General features: G+C 38.7%; 1 protein-coding gene across 1 annotated transcript in view; it reads left to right on the top strand.

Moving 5' to 3' along the window:
- Nucleotides 1-59: 59 nt before the first annotated feature.
- Nucleotides 60-16,665, top strand: part of LOC103143508 (uncharacterized) — a 44,084-nt gene continuing 27,478 nt past the window's right edge. The window contains 19 exon segments of the mRNA XM_016675269.1: nt 60-145; nt 1,920-2,030; nt 2,353-2,509; nt 2,596-2,788; nt 3,318-3,389; nt 3,770-5,582; nt 5,658-5,747; nt 6,640-6,756; nt 7,355-7,511; nt 8,045-8,237; nt 8,369-8,440; nt 8,738-10,550; nt 11,124-11,186; nt 11,619-12,218; nt 12,294-12,370; nt 12,455-12,601; nt 13,944-14,104; nt 14,993-15,179; nt 15,571-15,765. Coding sequence (XP_016530755.1) covers nt 1,922-2,030; nt 2,353-2,509; nt 2,596-2,788; nt 3,318-3,389; nt 3,770-5,582; nt 5,658-5,747; nt 6,640-6,756; nt 7,355-7,511; nt 8,045-8,237; nt 8,369-8,440; nt 8,738-10,550; nt 11,124-11,186; nt 11,619-12,218; nt 12,294-12,370; nt 12,455-12,601; nt 13,944-14,104; nt 14,993-15,179; nt 15,571-15,765 — 6,216 coding nt within the window. The 5' untranslated portion in view covers nt 60-145; nt 1,920-1,921.

Raw genomic sequence — 16,665 nt, 5'->3', positions numbered from 1 at the left:
AGTAAATGATTGGTCAAATTTTCCGTCGTCCGCGTTGACTAGTTATTTACTTCGGTCACGTGGTCATTCAAGACTGGAATGAGAATAAAAATGACTGCTACGGTTTCTTTATACTAAAGAAGGCTATTCTGACACTAAAACGAAGGTAAGCGTTGCTCATGGTGAAACTTATGTCCCAGCTGGCTCCAATGCTGTTTATCAAAACAAGAAATGGAGGACATAATTTAAGAAAACAAACTAGTTTGAATTTGTTGTGGTTAGCATGCTAACTAATCAGGTTTGGGAGCAACTCAAAGTGAACCAGACGTAGTGCTTGAGCTTTCTGCAGCAGTAAGCATGGTAGCCAATTAGAGAAGCATTGCTAAAGTGACACTGGTTGTATTTCTATTTAAACTATCAGTATTCCACTCCAAATAAAACTTTTATTTGAGGTCATCATTATCTATCTGCATTTGTCTGTACCCTGTTGCATAGAGGTGGAATATGTTTACTTATTGCACCATTTCATCTGGCATATTTAAGTGGCCTGTTAAAAATTATGACTTTATGTGCAAAATATACACAATATTTATGATGAGACTTGTTAAATATACAGTAATTGGCCAAAAAGCACCAAAAAGGAGTGGTTTAATTTTGGTTTTATGTGATTGTTAGATTAGATTATTCTTTTATCAAATTATTGAACAGATTGTACTTACAATCTACTCAAAAATGCAAGTTGCACTTTTGAGTAGTCCAGTTTAATATAAATATACACATATTGATGCTATTATAATTATATAATTTCTTTGTTGATTAGTCCTGTTGACCTGAGCGCTCATTGTTCTAGTGTTGATGTGACCAACGTGGCTTTTATTTGCCTCAAAATTGACTTAATTTTTAATTAGCCTGGTTGTTTGTTAATCTATTATACTTGTATTCCAATAATGGGCTTATATACCTTATATAATTAGTATAGAGAGGTTCAGGTTTTCATTTAAGAAAACTAGATTTCTTTTAAAATCATTTGGGAATTCAAGTCTGATTATTGTATTGAATAAGAAAGAAGAATATAAGAATGAGATTCAAAACATTTTTTTATTATGTCCCAAATTTTTATTGGTTTGAATTTATTTAAATTACCACTGATTTTCAGCTTTTAAAATACTGTAGCTGCCTTTATTTTTAAGATGTACATCGTATGCGGTTGTTTAAAAGTATTTCTAATGCTGTCAGATGAATATTTTTGTCTGCCCATACGACTCTTGCATCATTACATTAGTTAACATACTTATTACCAATGATTAAATCAATGTGATGCAGATCACACTGTGTATATTAGGGGACCAACACATGGTTTCATGCAAACCCACATTGGGACCCTATAAAACTTTTAAATTAATGCTTTCTGGTGTTTCCTGAGACAAACTGTGTGCAGACATCACTCACTTTTTCAGGTCGCTGTCAGGTAAATCTTGATAACACTGTTGTTCCCCTTGTGATGCAGCCACTTACAACTATATATACCTACTCTATCAATTGCAAATCAAGTACCTTATTTACATTAAAATTGATCTGCATTCATACTTTTTCTTGCATCAAAGTACTTCAAATGTATACATTAGCCCAAATTGTTATTTGCTGTGTATTTCAGTATAATGTATTTCTTTTCAAGCACATATGCTTGAACTTGCTAAAGTCATATTTAGACCTGTCACTGTTGAAAATGTAGAAAGCATTATGAGGAAAACAGTCAGACAGATTATTAGAAAATACCTGCTATTAAATACTTATTACTGACACCAAGACATACATTTAAAAAAATTATCAATTTGTTTGTTTCCATTCTTTTATGATTGTATGAAACCGCTCAGTATAATGTTAATAAATCTCCAGTTCCCAACATAAAAAAACAACCCATAAATCTTATTTTTAAACAGTCATGAAAGAGCAGAGAGGGAAACAGACCCCCGTGCAAGATGCCTTGGAGCACATTGTCGCTTGTAAAGACAAACCCTTCCTGGAGGAAAGGTTCATTGACTCTTTTAAAGGTAGGAGGTGCATTTCTTACTTATTATTTAGGTCAGTCTTTACCCACATACACAGAATATTCTGAACTTGGGCCACAGTGTTATTTAAATACAAACAAATAACCGCTGACTGTCAGTTAATCAAATGTTCTTTGTCTTAATCTAATGTAAATGTAATTTTATATATAATATTCTGAAATTTATCGTGAAATCACAAATTCAGGATTTTTGTAATTTTATTTTTTAAATGAAGAATCTTGGTCTGAATTTAGTTATTGAAATTATGGACTCTGAAAAACTCAAATCAACACATTGTGGCTTGAGTTGATGATATATTTTCTAGGAAGAGGTGTGTTCACTAAGAAAACCATCAAGCCGTCTATGTTTGTTGTGGAATATCGCGGGAATAAATTCTCAAGAGGCATCAGATCTGAGGAGAGAGGTGGCGATGCTTTGAATGGTTTTGTTTTTGAATTTTCATGGAAAGGAGAGCAATGGTGGTAAGTTAACTTTCATTTGATTTGAAAAGTTGGAAATCATTGTCCTGAAGGAACACAGTTATGATATGATGGTGGTTCTCTGGCAGCATTGATGCTTCAAAAGAAGACGACACACTTGGCCGACTTGTGAATGATAATCACATAAGTCCAAACTGTGAAATGAGGAAGGTTGTTTGTGAAGGGAAGCCACACTTGTGCCTGTTTGCAGTAGAGAAAATCTCTCCAGGCGAGGAAATAACATATTGCTATGGAGAGTCCAGTTATGAGTGGCGTTCAAAGGTAGGTTCACAACAGTTAAAGCAGTATTTTTGCCTCTTTTTTTTAATAAAAATTACAATCAGCTAGATGCTTTATGGTTTGTCTATTTGAGGTATGCCAAACTTTGTCTCATTAGTTTAAATCTATTAACATTCTCGCAAGGAATATGAATGGAGCTCTGTGCCTATGAAGATCAACAATGTTCAGTTGATCTCCACTTTGATAACAAATGTGTTAGAAAATCAGAACTCATAACTACACTTATATTTTTTAAGGTTATGTGACTGTAAATGCACAGACAAAAATATTCTTGTTATTTTGCATCTCATATTAAATTCTTTCTGAAAGACTTTAATGTTGGTATCATACGGCTGCTTTAAACCATTTTGACTTTTTAACTTTTTTTATTGCTGTGCATTGTTTTTCCTGCCTGTGTTTTAAACTGTGTAATTTTTAAAAGTTGAAAATTACTGTTATATAATGTTTTTGTCGAAAGGAACAATGCTATTTTATTACATTTTATATATAATGTTTCTCATTGCATTTGCAGGAATTTTACTCTGGGTTGACTTCTTTAAAAAGAGACGGCTCTCCTTCCTCATCAACACCACGGCCTAAAAGGGTTTGTGAAGAATGAAATAAATCTTAAATCTTGATTATTTTGCATTTCACGTTAAATTTTAGAGTTAAGTTATGCATATTTGTCTTATGCCCCTCTAGTTCTGTCCAAAGATAAACAAACATCCTAAATGCTTAAATCTTATATATTTGGAAAGTTTTAAACAATGTTTTTTTTTTATCATATTATCAGTCTGAAATGGTTTATCTGAAAACTTAGTCTATGTTTATCTTAAGCCTATTTGCTGTAGAAATGTTTCAAATCTATATTTTAAATTTGAAATTCAGTAAGATTGAAAATTGAAAATGAGATTGAAAAAGTGTAATTTAAAGATGGAAACACTGACAAAGGATTATTTATATATATCTCTATTTTGGTTCTAGTCAAAAAAGTTAGAAATTTCCTACCGTGACGAATCTTCTGACAATGACGATGAACAACCTGGACCAAGTTCGGCTGCGCGGGAATCTTCTCCGGACCTTACCAGCTCTTTCATGGAGCCATCAGAGGAGGACTCTTCTGATGAACACAAGTCCAAAAAGGATTATGAAACCTCCAAACCCAAACAAAAACGCATGAAAGTGTCTCCCACAAAAGACAAATTTTTCACTTCCAAAAACCACTGCTTTGTTTGCAGAAAAGGGATACACAAAATTTCTCGCCATCTCAAAAAGCACGCTAAGGAAGAACCTGAAATCGCAGAGGCATTTTCATTTCCTCCAAACTCAACCGAACGCAAAAGGCTGCTTAACATATTAAGAAACAGAGGAAACTTTGATCACAATCAGGAAGTGCAGAGGAGCAACACTGGAGAATTGAAAGTAAAAAGGCGACCAAAATCTGGCAACATGAGTTCAACAAGCTATATGTACTGTCCGTATTGTAAAGCCATGATGACACGATCAGAAATGTGTCATCATGTATCCAACTGTATAAAAACTGCAATTTCTGTAAATAAAAGTGTCATAAATGACACTGAGGAGTTGGAGTCAGTGCACAGTGTCCCTCCTGATGTGAAGAAGATACTTTCAGGGATGGGACAAGACGAAGTCGGACTTGTGATTCAAAATGATCACCTTCTAATCCAGCTGGCAAAGAGTTTATGCAAGAAGTACAGAAACGACCCAAGCAAGGAGCATTCTGTCCAGGAGAAGCTGAAGGAAGTAGGGACACTCTTGTTGGATCTGAATAAAAAGAGAATATTAAGCTTTGAAGATGCGATACAATCCAAGAAATTCTCCTGCATTGTCAATTCAGTGAAAAACATTGTGGGTTTTGATCCCGTAATGCAGACTTACAGCAAGCGAGGACTTGCTTTCAATTTGGGAAATTCACTGAAGAGGATTGCCAAAATCATTCTTAATGGGGAAAATACCAGTGAAACAATTAGGAGTTCTGCTAAAATATTCCTAGAAATGTGCGAGAAAGAGTGGGGTGGACTTGTGTTGGACACCACCTTTTCATCAGTGAAAGGACAAAAAGTTAGCTGTCCAGCTACAATACCTTTCACACGTGATGTACAAGCTTTCCATTCCTACCTGGAAAGATTATCAGCTTCTGCCACTGAAAGCTTGAAGACCTCTGACGATCCTCAAGTCTTCAATGTACTTTCCAGGGTCACACTTACACAGATTTCAGTTTTGAGCAAATGTACAACTGAGGTTTCAGAAATGACACTGAAGTCTTTTGAGGAGAGGGCCGACACCACCACGGTGTTGTCCAAGCACTTCATCAAGATAAATATTCTGAGCAAGAGTGGCCTGAACTTTGCCATTCTACTGACCTCTGAACTCACCAGCACCATAACTTTGCTGATCAGCAAGAGGCTAGCCTGTGGTGTCCATGAGGACAATCCTTTCTTGTTTGCAAAACCAGACTCTTCTGTCACAAGCCACTACCATGGATCTCACTGTATCAAGTCTTTCTCAAGCCTGTGTCACGCAGAGAACCCTGAGAATCTCAGGGCTGCCCATCTCTGCAAGCACATGGCAAGAATATTCCAGATTCTGATGGAGAACGACGAGCTTGAACACCTTAGAGAACTGGTTGGCCATGAGATCCACACCAACAAGGAATATTACCAGTCCCCAGAGGCGGCCGTTGAACTTGCTAAAATCTCTAAACTCCTTCTGGCAGTGGAGAAAGGAACTCTGGACAGATTCAAAGGAAAGTCTCTGGGGGAGGTTGAGATCGATGGTGAGTTTCCTTTGTGACGCTCATCGGTCAGCTTGTAAATGAAGAACAAGTGGTGAAATGTACTTTCTGTTGAAGATGAGCTGGAGTCAGATGGGGGGCAGAGCAGTGGTGGAGAAGATGTGGAAAAGTCCAATGAAGAGTCGGGTTCTCCACTTCAACAATGTGGTATATTATAAAATATTCTTCTTTACATTTATGGTACTTATGCTGCACTCACCTTGAGTTTTCTAGTTTTCATCTTCTAGACATCTAGATAACGATGCTCCAAACAGACTTATCCTTCTTCTTTTGCTGATTTATTGAAGAATGACCACTGGCTTTCTCTTTTGAGAATCATAAAACTGAAATATACAGGGGATGGCATTAGCTATTAGCTAAGTAACACTGCAAATTTGCCCAAAGCACGCTTACTGCAAGTTAACTAACTTAAATGTGCAAAACATCATACCATTGTTACACAAAACAAAGAGACAATTGTTATTTTTGACATTATTTATACTTATGGACAAATCTTGTACAAAGTAACAATGTTTTAAAGTTTATATCAGCTTAACTTATGAATACTTCTGCATTGTATTCGGCCATCTTGGATTTATCTGCTTCATGTGTTTATTCCTCAAGGTAACTAAAACATTGCCACAAAACAGTTATCAGAGGGAGTTGTGGGTGGTTTACTAAATGTGTTATCTATTGTAACGTACAAAAGGCAGCACAATTTTCTTTACTGATATTTAGCAAGTGAAATATGTATTTTTCTTTTGTCTGACTTTAGCTTTCAATAAGCTGTGGTGATCACAACTGTTACAAACAAAATCATTCAGCAACTTAAATGAATTGACTGTGTTCAGGGACATGTTTCAGATCATTTTGATATCAAAGATCATGCTTTACTTTCATGATCTATTTATCAATGATTATTTTACATCACTGAGCGATAATGTTGGAATAATATCTGAAGAAAATAAAATGTATCTGTGTTGAGGTTCATAACAGTCATTATAACCACCAGATTTACAGGAGCGAAACTTTAATGTGCCTGACATGCTGATGTTTGCAGATGTTGCAGAGCAGCTCGGTGGACAGCTGACTCCGGCTGTTCAGGATGCTTTGGAGCACATAAAGGCTCAACGAGACAAACCCTTCCTTCAGGAGAAGTTCATAGACTCTGCTAAAGGTTGTCATAAAGAATAATCACATTCTTTTTTTAGATAAATCTGAGATTCAATCAATTGCACCTGATGAGACAAACCTATTAAAACCGCATTAAGGTGTTGGCACATCTCCGCTAATGCGCAAATAATGGAGCTAATCTTTCATTGAGTGCTGTAGTGTTTTTGCTAACTTTGAAAAGGTTTACCACACTTAGATTCCCTTAAAGTAATTTTTCTGGAAAATTCTAAAAATGTTGAATTGGCATTTTTTAAAGCCTCAGTTTACTAACCTGTTTTGTAAACTTTCAGTTGAATAAAGTTCGACATCTGTGCTGAAGTTTTATCTACAGTAGATAAAACTGTTCTTAACAGTTCATGCTCTTATTTTGAAGTTGACTGTTTTGTTCTGTTGAGGCCATTACACTGTTTCAACTCATCAATGGCATTGGATGCTATCAAATATTTAGTGTATTAGCAGTAGTTTTTACTAAATAAATGGTTCTTTAGCATTAGCAATAGCAGAACAAATTTTTATTACGGTACTAGTTCTTTAGGGTTAACACAACTAACTTTGTAGTTAGCAGCGCCCACCACTGTTAAAATATTTTCCTGTTTTTCCAGGGAGAGGTGTTTTCACCAAGGAATCCATTGAGCCGTCTTCTTTTGTTGTTGAGTTTCGTGGGAGGATCTCTACTTGCCAAGAAAGCTCTGAGAAGCAACCTGGAGATTCGTTAAACAATTATGTGTTTAGCTTTTCATGGAAAGGATCAAACTGGTGGTGAGTTTTCTGCTTTTCCACAGCTAAAAACAGCTTTAGGCTGAAAAACTGCCTTCTTTCCAAGAATGTTTTTTTTTGTTAGTCATGAAAACACAAATAATTTTATCAAACACCAAACAGAGCAAATTAACTCTGAAAATAATAAACCAGAGTGCTTTTGCTGAGGTTAAATCTTAAATGACCCACATGTAAACTTATCTTGGTCATCGTTCACTGGTGGCCTTCAGCCAAATTATGACTTAGAGAGGTGACTGGAAATCACCACAGTACCTTTGACCTCTAGTGAACCTCAGGAAACCCAGGTGGGTTGAGGTGATCTGAACAAGAACTACAGATTACAAACTAACCCTTTTCCAGTCCAGGCTGCTCTCACTCCATTACCGCTGGAGCTCTGTGAGTTTGACTAGAATATCAGAAGAAATGGGAAATATTCCACAGCCCAATTATACGAGAACAGAAAATGTAAAATAGGATTAGAAGTTGTTGACAAAGTGGCAACTGAAACTAATCCTGTTGGTTTAACTGTTTCTCAGTGTTGACGCTTCAGCTGATGATGGGAGTTTGGGTCGGCTTGTAAACGATGACCACCTTGATCCAAACTGCAATGTAGTGAAAATTACCTATGAGGAGAAACCACACCTGTGTCTGTTTGCACTGAAAAAAATATCAGCTGGTGAGGAGATAACCTTCGACTACGGGGGGTCTTTGTATTCGTGGCGCCCACAGGTAGATTCACATTTTACAGTGACACATACGGATCTCGTTCCTGTATGTTTTCTGGTTTATTGCTCATCTCTTCTGAAAAAAAAAAAGTTGTTAAATTACTTTGTGCATTTTGGTCATCTGTGTTTTGACAGGATACTAACGAGGATGTAAATATTCCTGAAAAAGACTTGGAAAAGGATCCGGCTTTCCCCATCCATGAAAAAGTATGTTTTGTACAAGACATACATGAATATTTATGCAAAAAAAAAAAAAAAAAAAACACTAACAGAGTATTTACCATAAATGTAAAAATCTCATGGTTATAAAGTTCTAACAGCTGCTGGGAGGAAGAATCGGCTTTGATGCTCCTTTGTGCACCTAGGATGCAGTAGTTTGTCACTGATCATTTTCCCATGACTTTGTAACTGAATCTTTCTTCACATTTAAAACATGAGTTTGTTGGAAAAACACATCCAACAATGTTTTAAGATTTAAATTTGCTTGTTTAAAATTCATTCCAGCTTGAGGACTCTGCAGCAGAATCCTCCAGCTCTGCTGAATCCTCCGGAGATGAATACGTCTGCAACGAACAACCAGACAGCGATGACAGTTTCTCAGAGTTCGAACTGCCTGAAGGGGCTTCGCCCACCGTAGAGGGAGACGGGTCTCGCTCCAGCTCTGACGACTGGGACTCCGACATGCCAACCAAAGCTACTTCCTTGACAAGGAAGAACTACTGTTATGTTTGCGGAAGACCTCAGACAAAAATCTCCCGTCACCTCTTAACCCACAGAGCGGAAGAGCCTGAGATCGCTGAGGCATTTAGGATGAGACGCAACAGTAAGGAGCGAAAGAAACTGCTTCAAAAGCTGCGGAACAGGGGGAACTACAACCACAACCAGGAGGTGCTGAGAACTCGAAAAGGAAAACTTAAAGTGAGGCGAAAAACAAACATGTCCTCTATCAAGAACACTGCTACCTGCATTTACTGTAAGGTCTTGTTTATTCGAAAGAATTTATGGAGGCATCTTCTGAGATGTCCTATGAGGATCTCATCCCCTCTAGAAGGCAAGTCAGGGATTTTGGCATTAGTTGCATCTGGGCTAACAGAACCTGAAAACAGGTCGTCGGGCGTGAGGAAGATTCTAAAAAAACTGAAAGAAGATGAAGCTGCCTCCTTAGTTTTAAAGGATCCTTACCTTTTGCGGCTAGCTCGCTGTTTGTACTACATGAAGGATGGCAAGAGCAAAGACTACGAAATCAGTCGGAAACTGAGACAAATGGGAAAACTGCTCGCAACCTTGAAAGAAAAGTCTATAATGAGCATTGAGGAGGCTTTAAAACCCCAGAACTTTAATGTTGTTATTGAAGCAGTGAGGAAAGTTTCAACCATGAGAAAAAACATCAACGCCAAACCACTTTCAACAGCAATCGGATACTCACTTAAGAAAGTGGCTGATATAAAATATGCTGTAGCTCTGAGCAACAGAGCAGATAGCGAGACGATAGAGGAGGCGAAGGAGTTTCTGAAGCTGTGTGAGAAGGAATGGGCTTCAAACGTACCAATTCGACAGGCAGTACAGGGAGCACCAACTTTACCCTTCATCCAGGACGTTCAGCTGCTGTTCAAGTACATCCACAATTCGGTGAGCTCTGCAGTCTCAATTCTGACCAAGTTTCAAAGCCCGCCAGTCTACACTGCTCTCCTCAAAGGGATCTTTGCATATGTGGGCATACTGAGCAGAAACTTTACTGACATCTTGTATGTGACCCTGGAGTCGTTCCTGCAGTGGAGTGAATCTCAACCCCAGGAAAATGCTGACACCAAGGAGTCGCTGCTTGACAAAGTTCTCTCCAAACGGCTCGTTAAGATCAACATCGTTAACCAAAAGAACCAAAATGTAGTTCTCAGTCTGACCTCAGAGCTGCTCTCTGCAATCACGTTGCTGGTGGAGAAGAGAAAACAATGTGGATTGCCCGATGGTAACCCCTATCTCTTTGGATGGCCGGATAAATTGTCCATGAACATCTACAACTGGCAGCGGATCATCTCCATGTTTGTGAGTTTGTGTGGTGCCAAAGGTGAGAAGAACCTAACGTGTTCGTTATTCCGTATACACACGGCAAGAATTTTCCGCATTCTCATCCTGAATAATGAGGAGCTCAGCCAGTTAGCCACACTGCTGGGGTGTGATGTTCAAACCGAGAGCGAGTTCTACCAGAACCCGGAGGCGGTTGGAGACATCGCAAAAATCTTGGTGATGCTGTCGGCTGTGGAGACCGAATGTCCGGCCATGTTTCAAGGAAAATCTATGGAGGAAATCGAAATTCCAGGTATGTGTCCTCCCACCTACCAATGTAAGTAGAATGATAGTAAAGATAATGCTCTTTGCTTACTGAAGAGGAAGTTTTTGCTTGATTACAACAGACATCCAGGTTACTTGGAGGTTGCTTAAATGACTTTCTTATTACAAAGATGATGTCAGTTATTCTAGCTTTAGAACCAGGTAAACCAATACTTGATTATAAAATATAAATCAATTCTCATTGCTTAAATACAACACAAAAAATGAACTTGAAGAGATTCAAGAGGCTTAAAGTGTAACTAAGACCCTGTGAAAGAATAGCCACGCCCCCAAATTGAGGCGGAGCCTAGAGACACAAAGGGGCAGGGCCAAGTATGGGGATGAGGGCAGCACTGAGATGTTTAAGGCCAAATATTGCAGTGTTAAACAAATTTACACAAAAATGTCAACATTTGAATAGTAACATAAAGATAGCAGCCTTGTACAGTTTAACTGCAAAACAAAAGTTGATTTGGCGTTTATTTACTCTTAAAATTTCAGAAAATGCTTGAAATATTTGGATGTCGGGATTAAAACTGTAACGTTGATGTTTTTCTGCAAGATGAGCTGCCGGCGGTGATGGAGTACAGCAGGAGAGCCACTAAAGCTTCTCGTCAGGGGGACGGTGGGTAACACAACATTCAACTGCAGGTTTTTCTTTCTCTTATTGTTGCAGGCACATTAAACATCCTCCTATACGTTGTTAAGCAGTTGTATAGCCTGCACTTTTTTAGAAGGAAAGTGGTTAACCTCTTAACCTGCAGCAAAACACGGAAGGATTTACCTTTTGGCTTTCTGTTGATAATCCTAGGCATCCATAATAGCAGCTTTCCTTTTAATCCATGTTTGTTGGTCTTTACTAAACTCCAGCCTTGTTTTGCAGCTTTTTGCTTTCATGAAAAAAGCAAACCTTTGGAGACTTCTCACAGCCCATATTGCTGAAAAAGTGCAGAACTTCAACCACAAAATCAAATTAAGCTCAGATTTGCTCCAAACACTCTGAGCTCCAGAACTGATGCAGCCTCCTTTTCCTATAGCTGAAGTTTCTTTCTTCCAGGTGGTTCTCCCTCATCAACAAAGAAGAAAGGCAAAGGTTCTTCCAAGAGGAGTCGAGACAAAAAGAAGCAGGAAGACGAGGAGGATCAGACTGAAGCGACTCATGAGAAAAACGAAGCGGAGAAAGAACCAGAGCAGAGCAGCGAGACGCAGACCAATAATCAAACCACTGCAGCTCCTAGCAAACAGAACGAGAGTGAGATTTATTTTAGCGACGACGACGAAGACATGAATGTAGATTTTAATATTGACATCGACATAGATGACGACGACGACGATGATGATGTTAGAAAAGAAGGAAGTAAGGCTGATGACACTGAGGCGAACGTCAGCTGTCAGGATAAAACTGAAGAAGAGGAGATGAGTGAGACTCGGAGGGACAACTCCTCTGAAGATACGATGGGACAAAAGAACGACGATGATGATGTCAGAAAAGAGGGGAATAAAGCTGATGACTCTGAAGCAAACGCTGGCGTTCAGGATAAAACAGAAGAAGTCGAGACGATGGGACAGAACGAAGAGGCAAATGGAGAAGATGATGATGATGAACAGGATGGCTGGATGGGAGCAGAAAGTGGAGGATCTTCTCCTGTACGCACAGGTAGGACCTGCTGGAGTGTTCCTGTCATGTTTCAGTTCTGACGTTTAATTTCATTTAATTTTGCATCATTTGCAGAAGAGAAACGCAGCAACTTTGAGGCAGCAATGAGAAGCATGAAAGAAATAAAGATTTTGATCCGCAAACTGAACATTGTGAGTTTATTTTATGCTTTTTTTCAAAGTGCAACGTTTCAACTTTAGATTTCCTTACAGCCATCTTTGTTTTGTTTTACGTAGGAGAACTTGCAGATTCCTGTCCGGGTTTCAGGGTTTCCTCTGAGTGAGAATCAGTCGGTCAAAGGTCAGCCGCCACCGGTTGCTGAAGACAAGCGTCAATCCACTTCCACGTCCACAGAGGAAACCAACAAACAGAGAGCCACAAAGGTGAGACTACTCAGTGTGCAGGAAAAAGTAAACTAATAATTTCAGCGCAGAGGATTGGAGGCAGAGCGGAGTGGGGAGCGTTAAAGGCCCCAATATACTTGGGCGTACTTCAGTCCACGGACGTCCGCCGGACATGTCTGCGCAGGGATAGAGTTTTATGACCGCGTACTTGGTGTCGCACAGTAAACTGCCTGGTGGAAACAGTGTTCACATCGAACTGGTTTTCATGGGACACCTGGCTGATAAGGTTGATAACTATAACTTTACTCGTATAACCCAGGGTTATATGAGTTCATATTGTTTCAATGTTGAGATCAACATGATAAAAGTCAACATAAAGTTGTCACGGGAACGTGATAGACACGTAAGCGAAAATACTTAACAGCAACAGGCTTTATATATTCATGCAAATATTGGCATGGTGAATTATGCAGAATTATGAGAACAAAAAACAAGACATCATCCCAGACTTCTTGATCCGCAGCGGAGCAGAAAGGTGGTCCGATAAGTTCAGTCTGACTTTTTTTTTCTCCCAACAACGGCAAGGAATAATGATCGGGTATGTGCTCATTTTCGATTGCTGCACAAATTATTACACCGATCACAATTGTGCTTTCGGAACATAATAAACGGAGCTAATTGAAAGGATCCCTGATTACAGCTAAAGGCAGCGCCGCCTCCTGCTGCTCCGCTGCCTGCAGTAGGAAGATGCGCTGCTGCGGCTCGCTGTCTGCCGGATGAACCGACATGTGACTGCCTTTCTCTGTCCCGCACTGAGAGGCGAGTTAAAGCTTCTCAGATGGAGAAGAAACAGAGCTAGGGGCCCAAATAGTTAATCAAACTTGCTAGTTCTCATTAAGATTGTGTGAAATAAAGGAATTTGTCACGAGAGGATTTCAGGAGTAGCTCAGTATGAAGACACATTTTTCTATTTCTGTCTTATTCCACTTATTGTAATTATGCTGTTTGAACTTGTTTTTGTGGATGTAAAACAACTAAAATAAAAACAATTGATAAAAAAAGGGAAAGTTACACAGTAAGAAATGAACAGCGACGTTTTGGTTTATTTAGTCTGTAACAGAAATGTTCACCATGTTCACACATTTATAAATGTCAAAGCAACAAACTAAACGTTTAGCTCTGAACTAAATGTTTAATTAAGAACTGAATATTTATTTACGAAGTATTTTCCAAACTAAACATTTAATTTCAAAGTAAGCATTAAATGTGTGAAATAGTAAAACTTGACTTGTTTAGAAGAAAAACTGCTGTCAGTCTGAACTGAACAGGAAGGCGCTGCATCAAGACATGAATGAAATCTTTGCTCTTGTTTGGTTTTCAGGCTGTGAAGATGAACTGCTCCCACTGTCGGAGGATCATAACGAAGGGACAAACGGCGTACCAGAAGAAAGGCTTCACAGACGTCTTCTGCTCCAAAGACTGCCTGTTTGAGATGTTTCTTCCCAGCAGAGCAGCTCAGAGGACCTGCTACTACTGCTTCAGGTTAGTCCGAACACCCAGCAGCTGCAGCTCTGAACTGATTCTTTCCTTCCACAACATTTAAACGACTTAGTCTGGAATAAACTGAAGCCAACAATCTGCAGGAAAAAGTCTTTCACAAAGAGCTGCTTGGTTGAGTTTTTCTGTCGGATTCAGATCTGGAAACATGGAAGGAGGTTGATTTAGTTTTTAAAGTTTATCCTGCTGAAAGACATGATTTTCCGTGTTCTGCAGGTTTTTATATAAAATCATAGATCTTCCACTTTTTTCTTTTCCGTGTTTTCACCCTTTGTTTCACAGCAGAACCACCTGAGAGTTTGTCGTTAAAAAGCTCAACGATCCATTCAAAGTCCTAGTAGAGTTTAGATTAAGCGTTTGTGATGGTAAGACAGAAGAAAGGTTTTCCCTCTGTATATGTAGGTCCAGATCAGTTTTCTTGTTGCCATTTCTTGATTTCTTAAGATCAAGCCGCATCTGCCGTACATGCATGACATGTTCTCTTGTTTTTCCCACTCATATGAAAACAGAAAATCAAGAAAAAGTTACGGGAAACTCTGATCAACTTTAAAAAATATAGATCAAGGTCACCTGCCTTTGATTTAATTCTAAGGCAGTATTTTTCCAAAAAAGATGTTTTTTTAATATTTTGCTTACAATAAAACTAAAATTAAAGTTTAGGTTTTTTCTGTATTTGCTGCCTACCAGGATTGGCTGGTACGTTTCTAGTAACATTTAATAAAACTAAACTTTAATCTCTCTTATCTTCAGTCAAATATTGAATTTCTTTCTGATTATTTTGACCCAGAAATGATTTCTGAGTGATTTATGTTTCTGCTCCTCTGAGATGTTTTCTGTAAGCTTTGTGTTTTTAATAATCGCCTCTCCTTTCAGGGAGAACCTGCAGCCGCTGGAGCTCATCATGGCCGCCGTGGACCTTAAAGGAACCGTGAGAGATTTCTGCAGCACCGCCTGCTTGTGCTCCTTCAGATCCAGCTCTCCTTCTCTCCAGAGGAAGTTCACCACCACATCCACCCAGACGCTGTCATCGCTCTGCAGCGCCTGCAGCAAAACCTGCGTGGTAGGAGGAGCGTTTCTGATTGGCTGTTTCACATTAGAGCCATTGTAGGTAGAAAAAATGAGGAGGAGCTCATTTCTGCCAAAAATCTCTGAAATTTCCTAGAAAAAACAAGGAAATTTCTGTGTTTTAAAAGTTTAAAATTTGCTAGAATAAACTCAGAGCTTTTCTACAAATCTTGGAAATTTCTCATTTTCAAGTCAAAAATGTTTTTTCTTCCAAATTTTCAACTTTTCAAATTCAGAAATGTCCTTGTTTTTCGAGAACATTTCTGAGATTAATGTGAAAATGTCTGAGATTTTTGGTATATTTTTTCTGACTCCGGCGGCCCAAACACGCCGCTGGGGATCTGAGTGTTTTCTGCTCAGTGGAAGCTTTTGCTCTGTGGGTTTAGAGCGAGCTGGAGTTGAAGGTGGATGAGCGCCTGCACCGGTTCTGCAGCGTCGTCTGCCTGGACGCATTCTGCAGGGAGAAGCTGGGGATCTGTGAGAACTGCAGCCAGTCCTGCAGGAAGAAGCCGCTTCAGCTGAGGCTGGAGGACGGCTCAAAGACCATCTGTGGTCCGGACTGTCTGGAGGAGTTTAAAAAGGTGAAGAGGGTTCAGCAGGCATTATATCTGAGATTTAATTCAGCCGGGTGATTATGGCTTGAAAATTAAATCTCCAATTTTTTTCATATCAGATCTGATTTCTGATTTTAATCAGTTTTTTATTGCTTTCTTTTCGCAAAATATAAATTACAAATGACAGAAAATATTTTCAAAAAGTGGTCTTTATTTCAATCGTGCCTTATGTTAGCTGTACGATGTATTCTTAGGATCAGGCCATGATAATCTTTGTTTATTTACAAGAATATATTGATAATATTAGCCAAAAAATGTATTTGTACCAGAAGAACGTTTTACAATGAAGAGAAAAAAGCTTCTGGATTTATCAGGTTTTGACCTGAAGGGCTCAGTTTGTGTTGTTCTTTCTTTGAAATTGACTCAGTTGCTTACATGATAGTTTTAAAATTATAATTTGATCCTGATTAAATATTTCTATAAAGTATCTGTAAGACTTACACCAAAGTATAACTCCACAAGATGCTAACATTGATCCCTTTAAATTTAGCTATTTTACATGCTTGAATTCTCATAAAATTAATACTTTATCATTATATTATGACTTTATGCTCATAATTAAAAGAAAACAAATCTTAGGTTGACTTGACTTGACAGTCAAGTCAATTCTACAAAAAAAATGGCCGCCCTGAGTCTCAGGCAGTTCATTGGTGGAAAAAAATCCAGATTTCCCAAGAATGAAATCTTCAAAAATCAAAAATTGACTTTAGCTGCTGCATGTTCCTGTCTGAGCGTCGTTCCAGTTTGAACGTTGTTCCGGTTTGAACGTCGTTCCTGTCTGAGCGTCGTTCCTGTCTGAACGTCGTTCCTGTCTGAGCGTCGTTCCTGTCTGAGCGTCGTTCCTGTCTGAGCGTCGTTCCTGTCTGA

The sequence above is a fragment of the Poecilia formosa genome, unplaced genomic scaffold (assembly GCF_000485575.1).
Source record: "Poecilia formosa unplaced genomic scaffold, Poecilia_formosa-5.1.2 Scaffold112, whole genome shotgun sequence".
NCBI lineage: Eukaryota > Metazoa > Chordata > Actinopteri > Cyprinodontiformes > Poeciliidae > Poecilia > Poecilia formosa.
The sequence above is the reverse complement of the archived record's forward strand: the minus strand, read 5'-3'. Positions and strand labels throughout refer to the sequence as shown.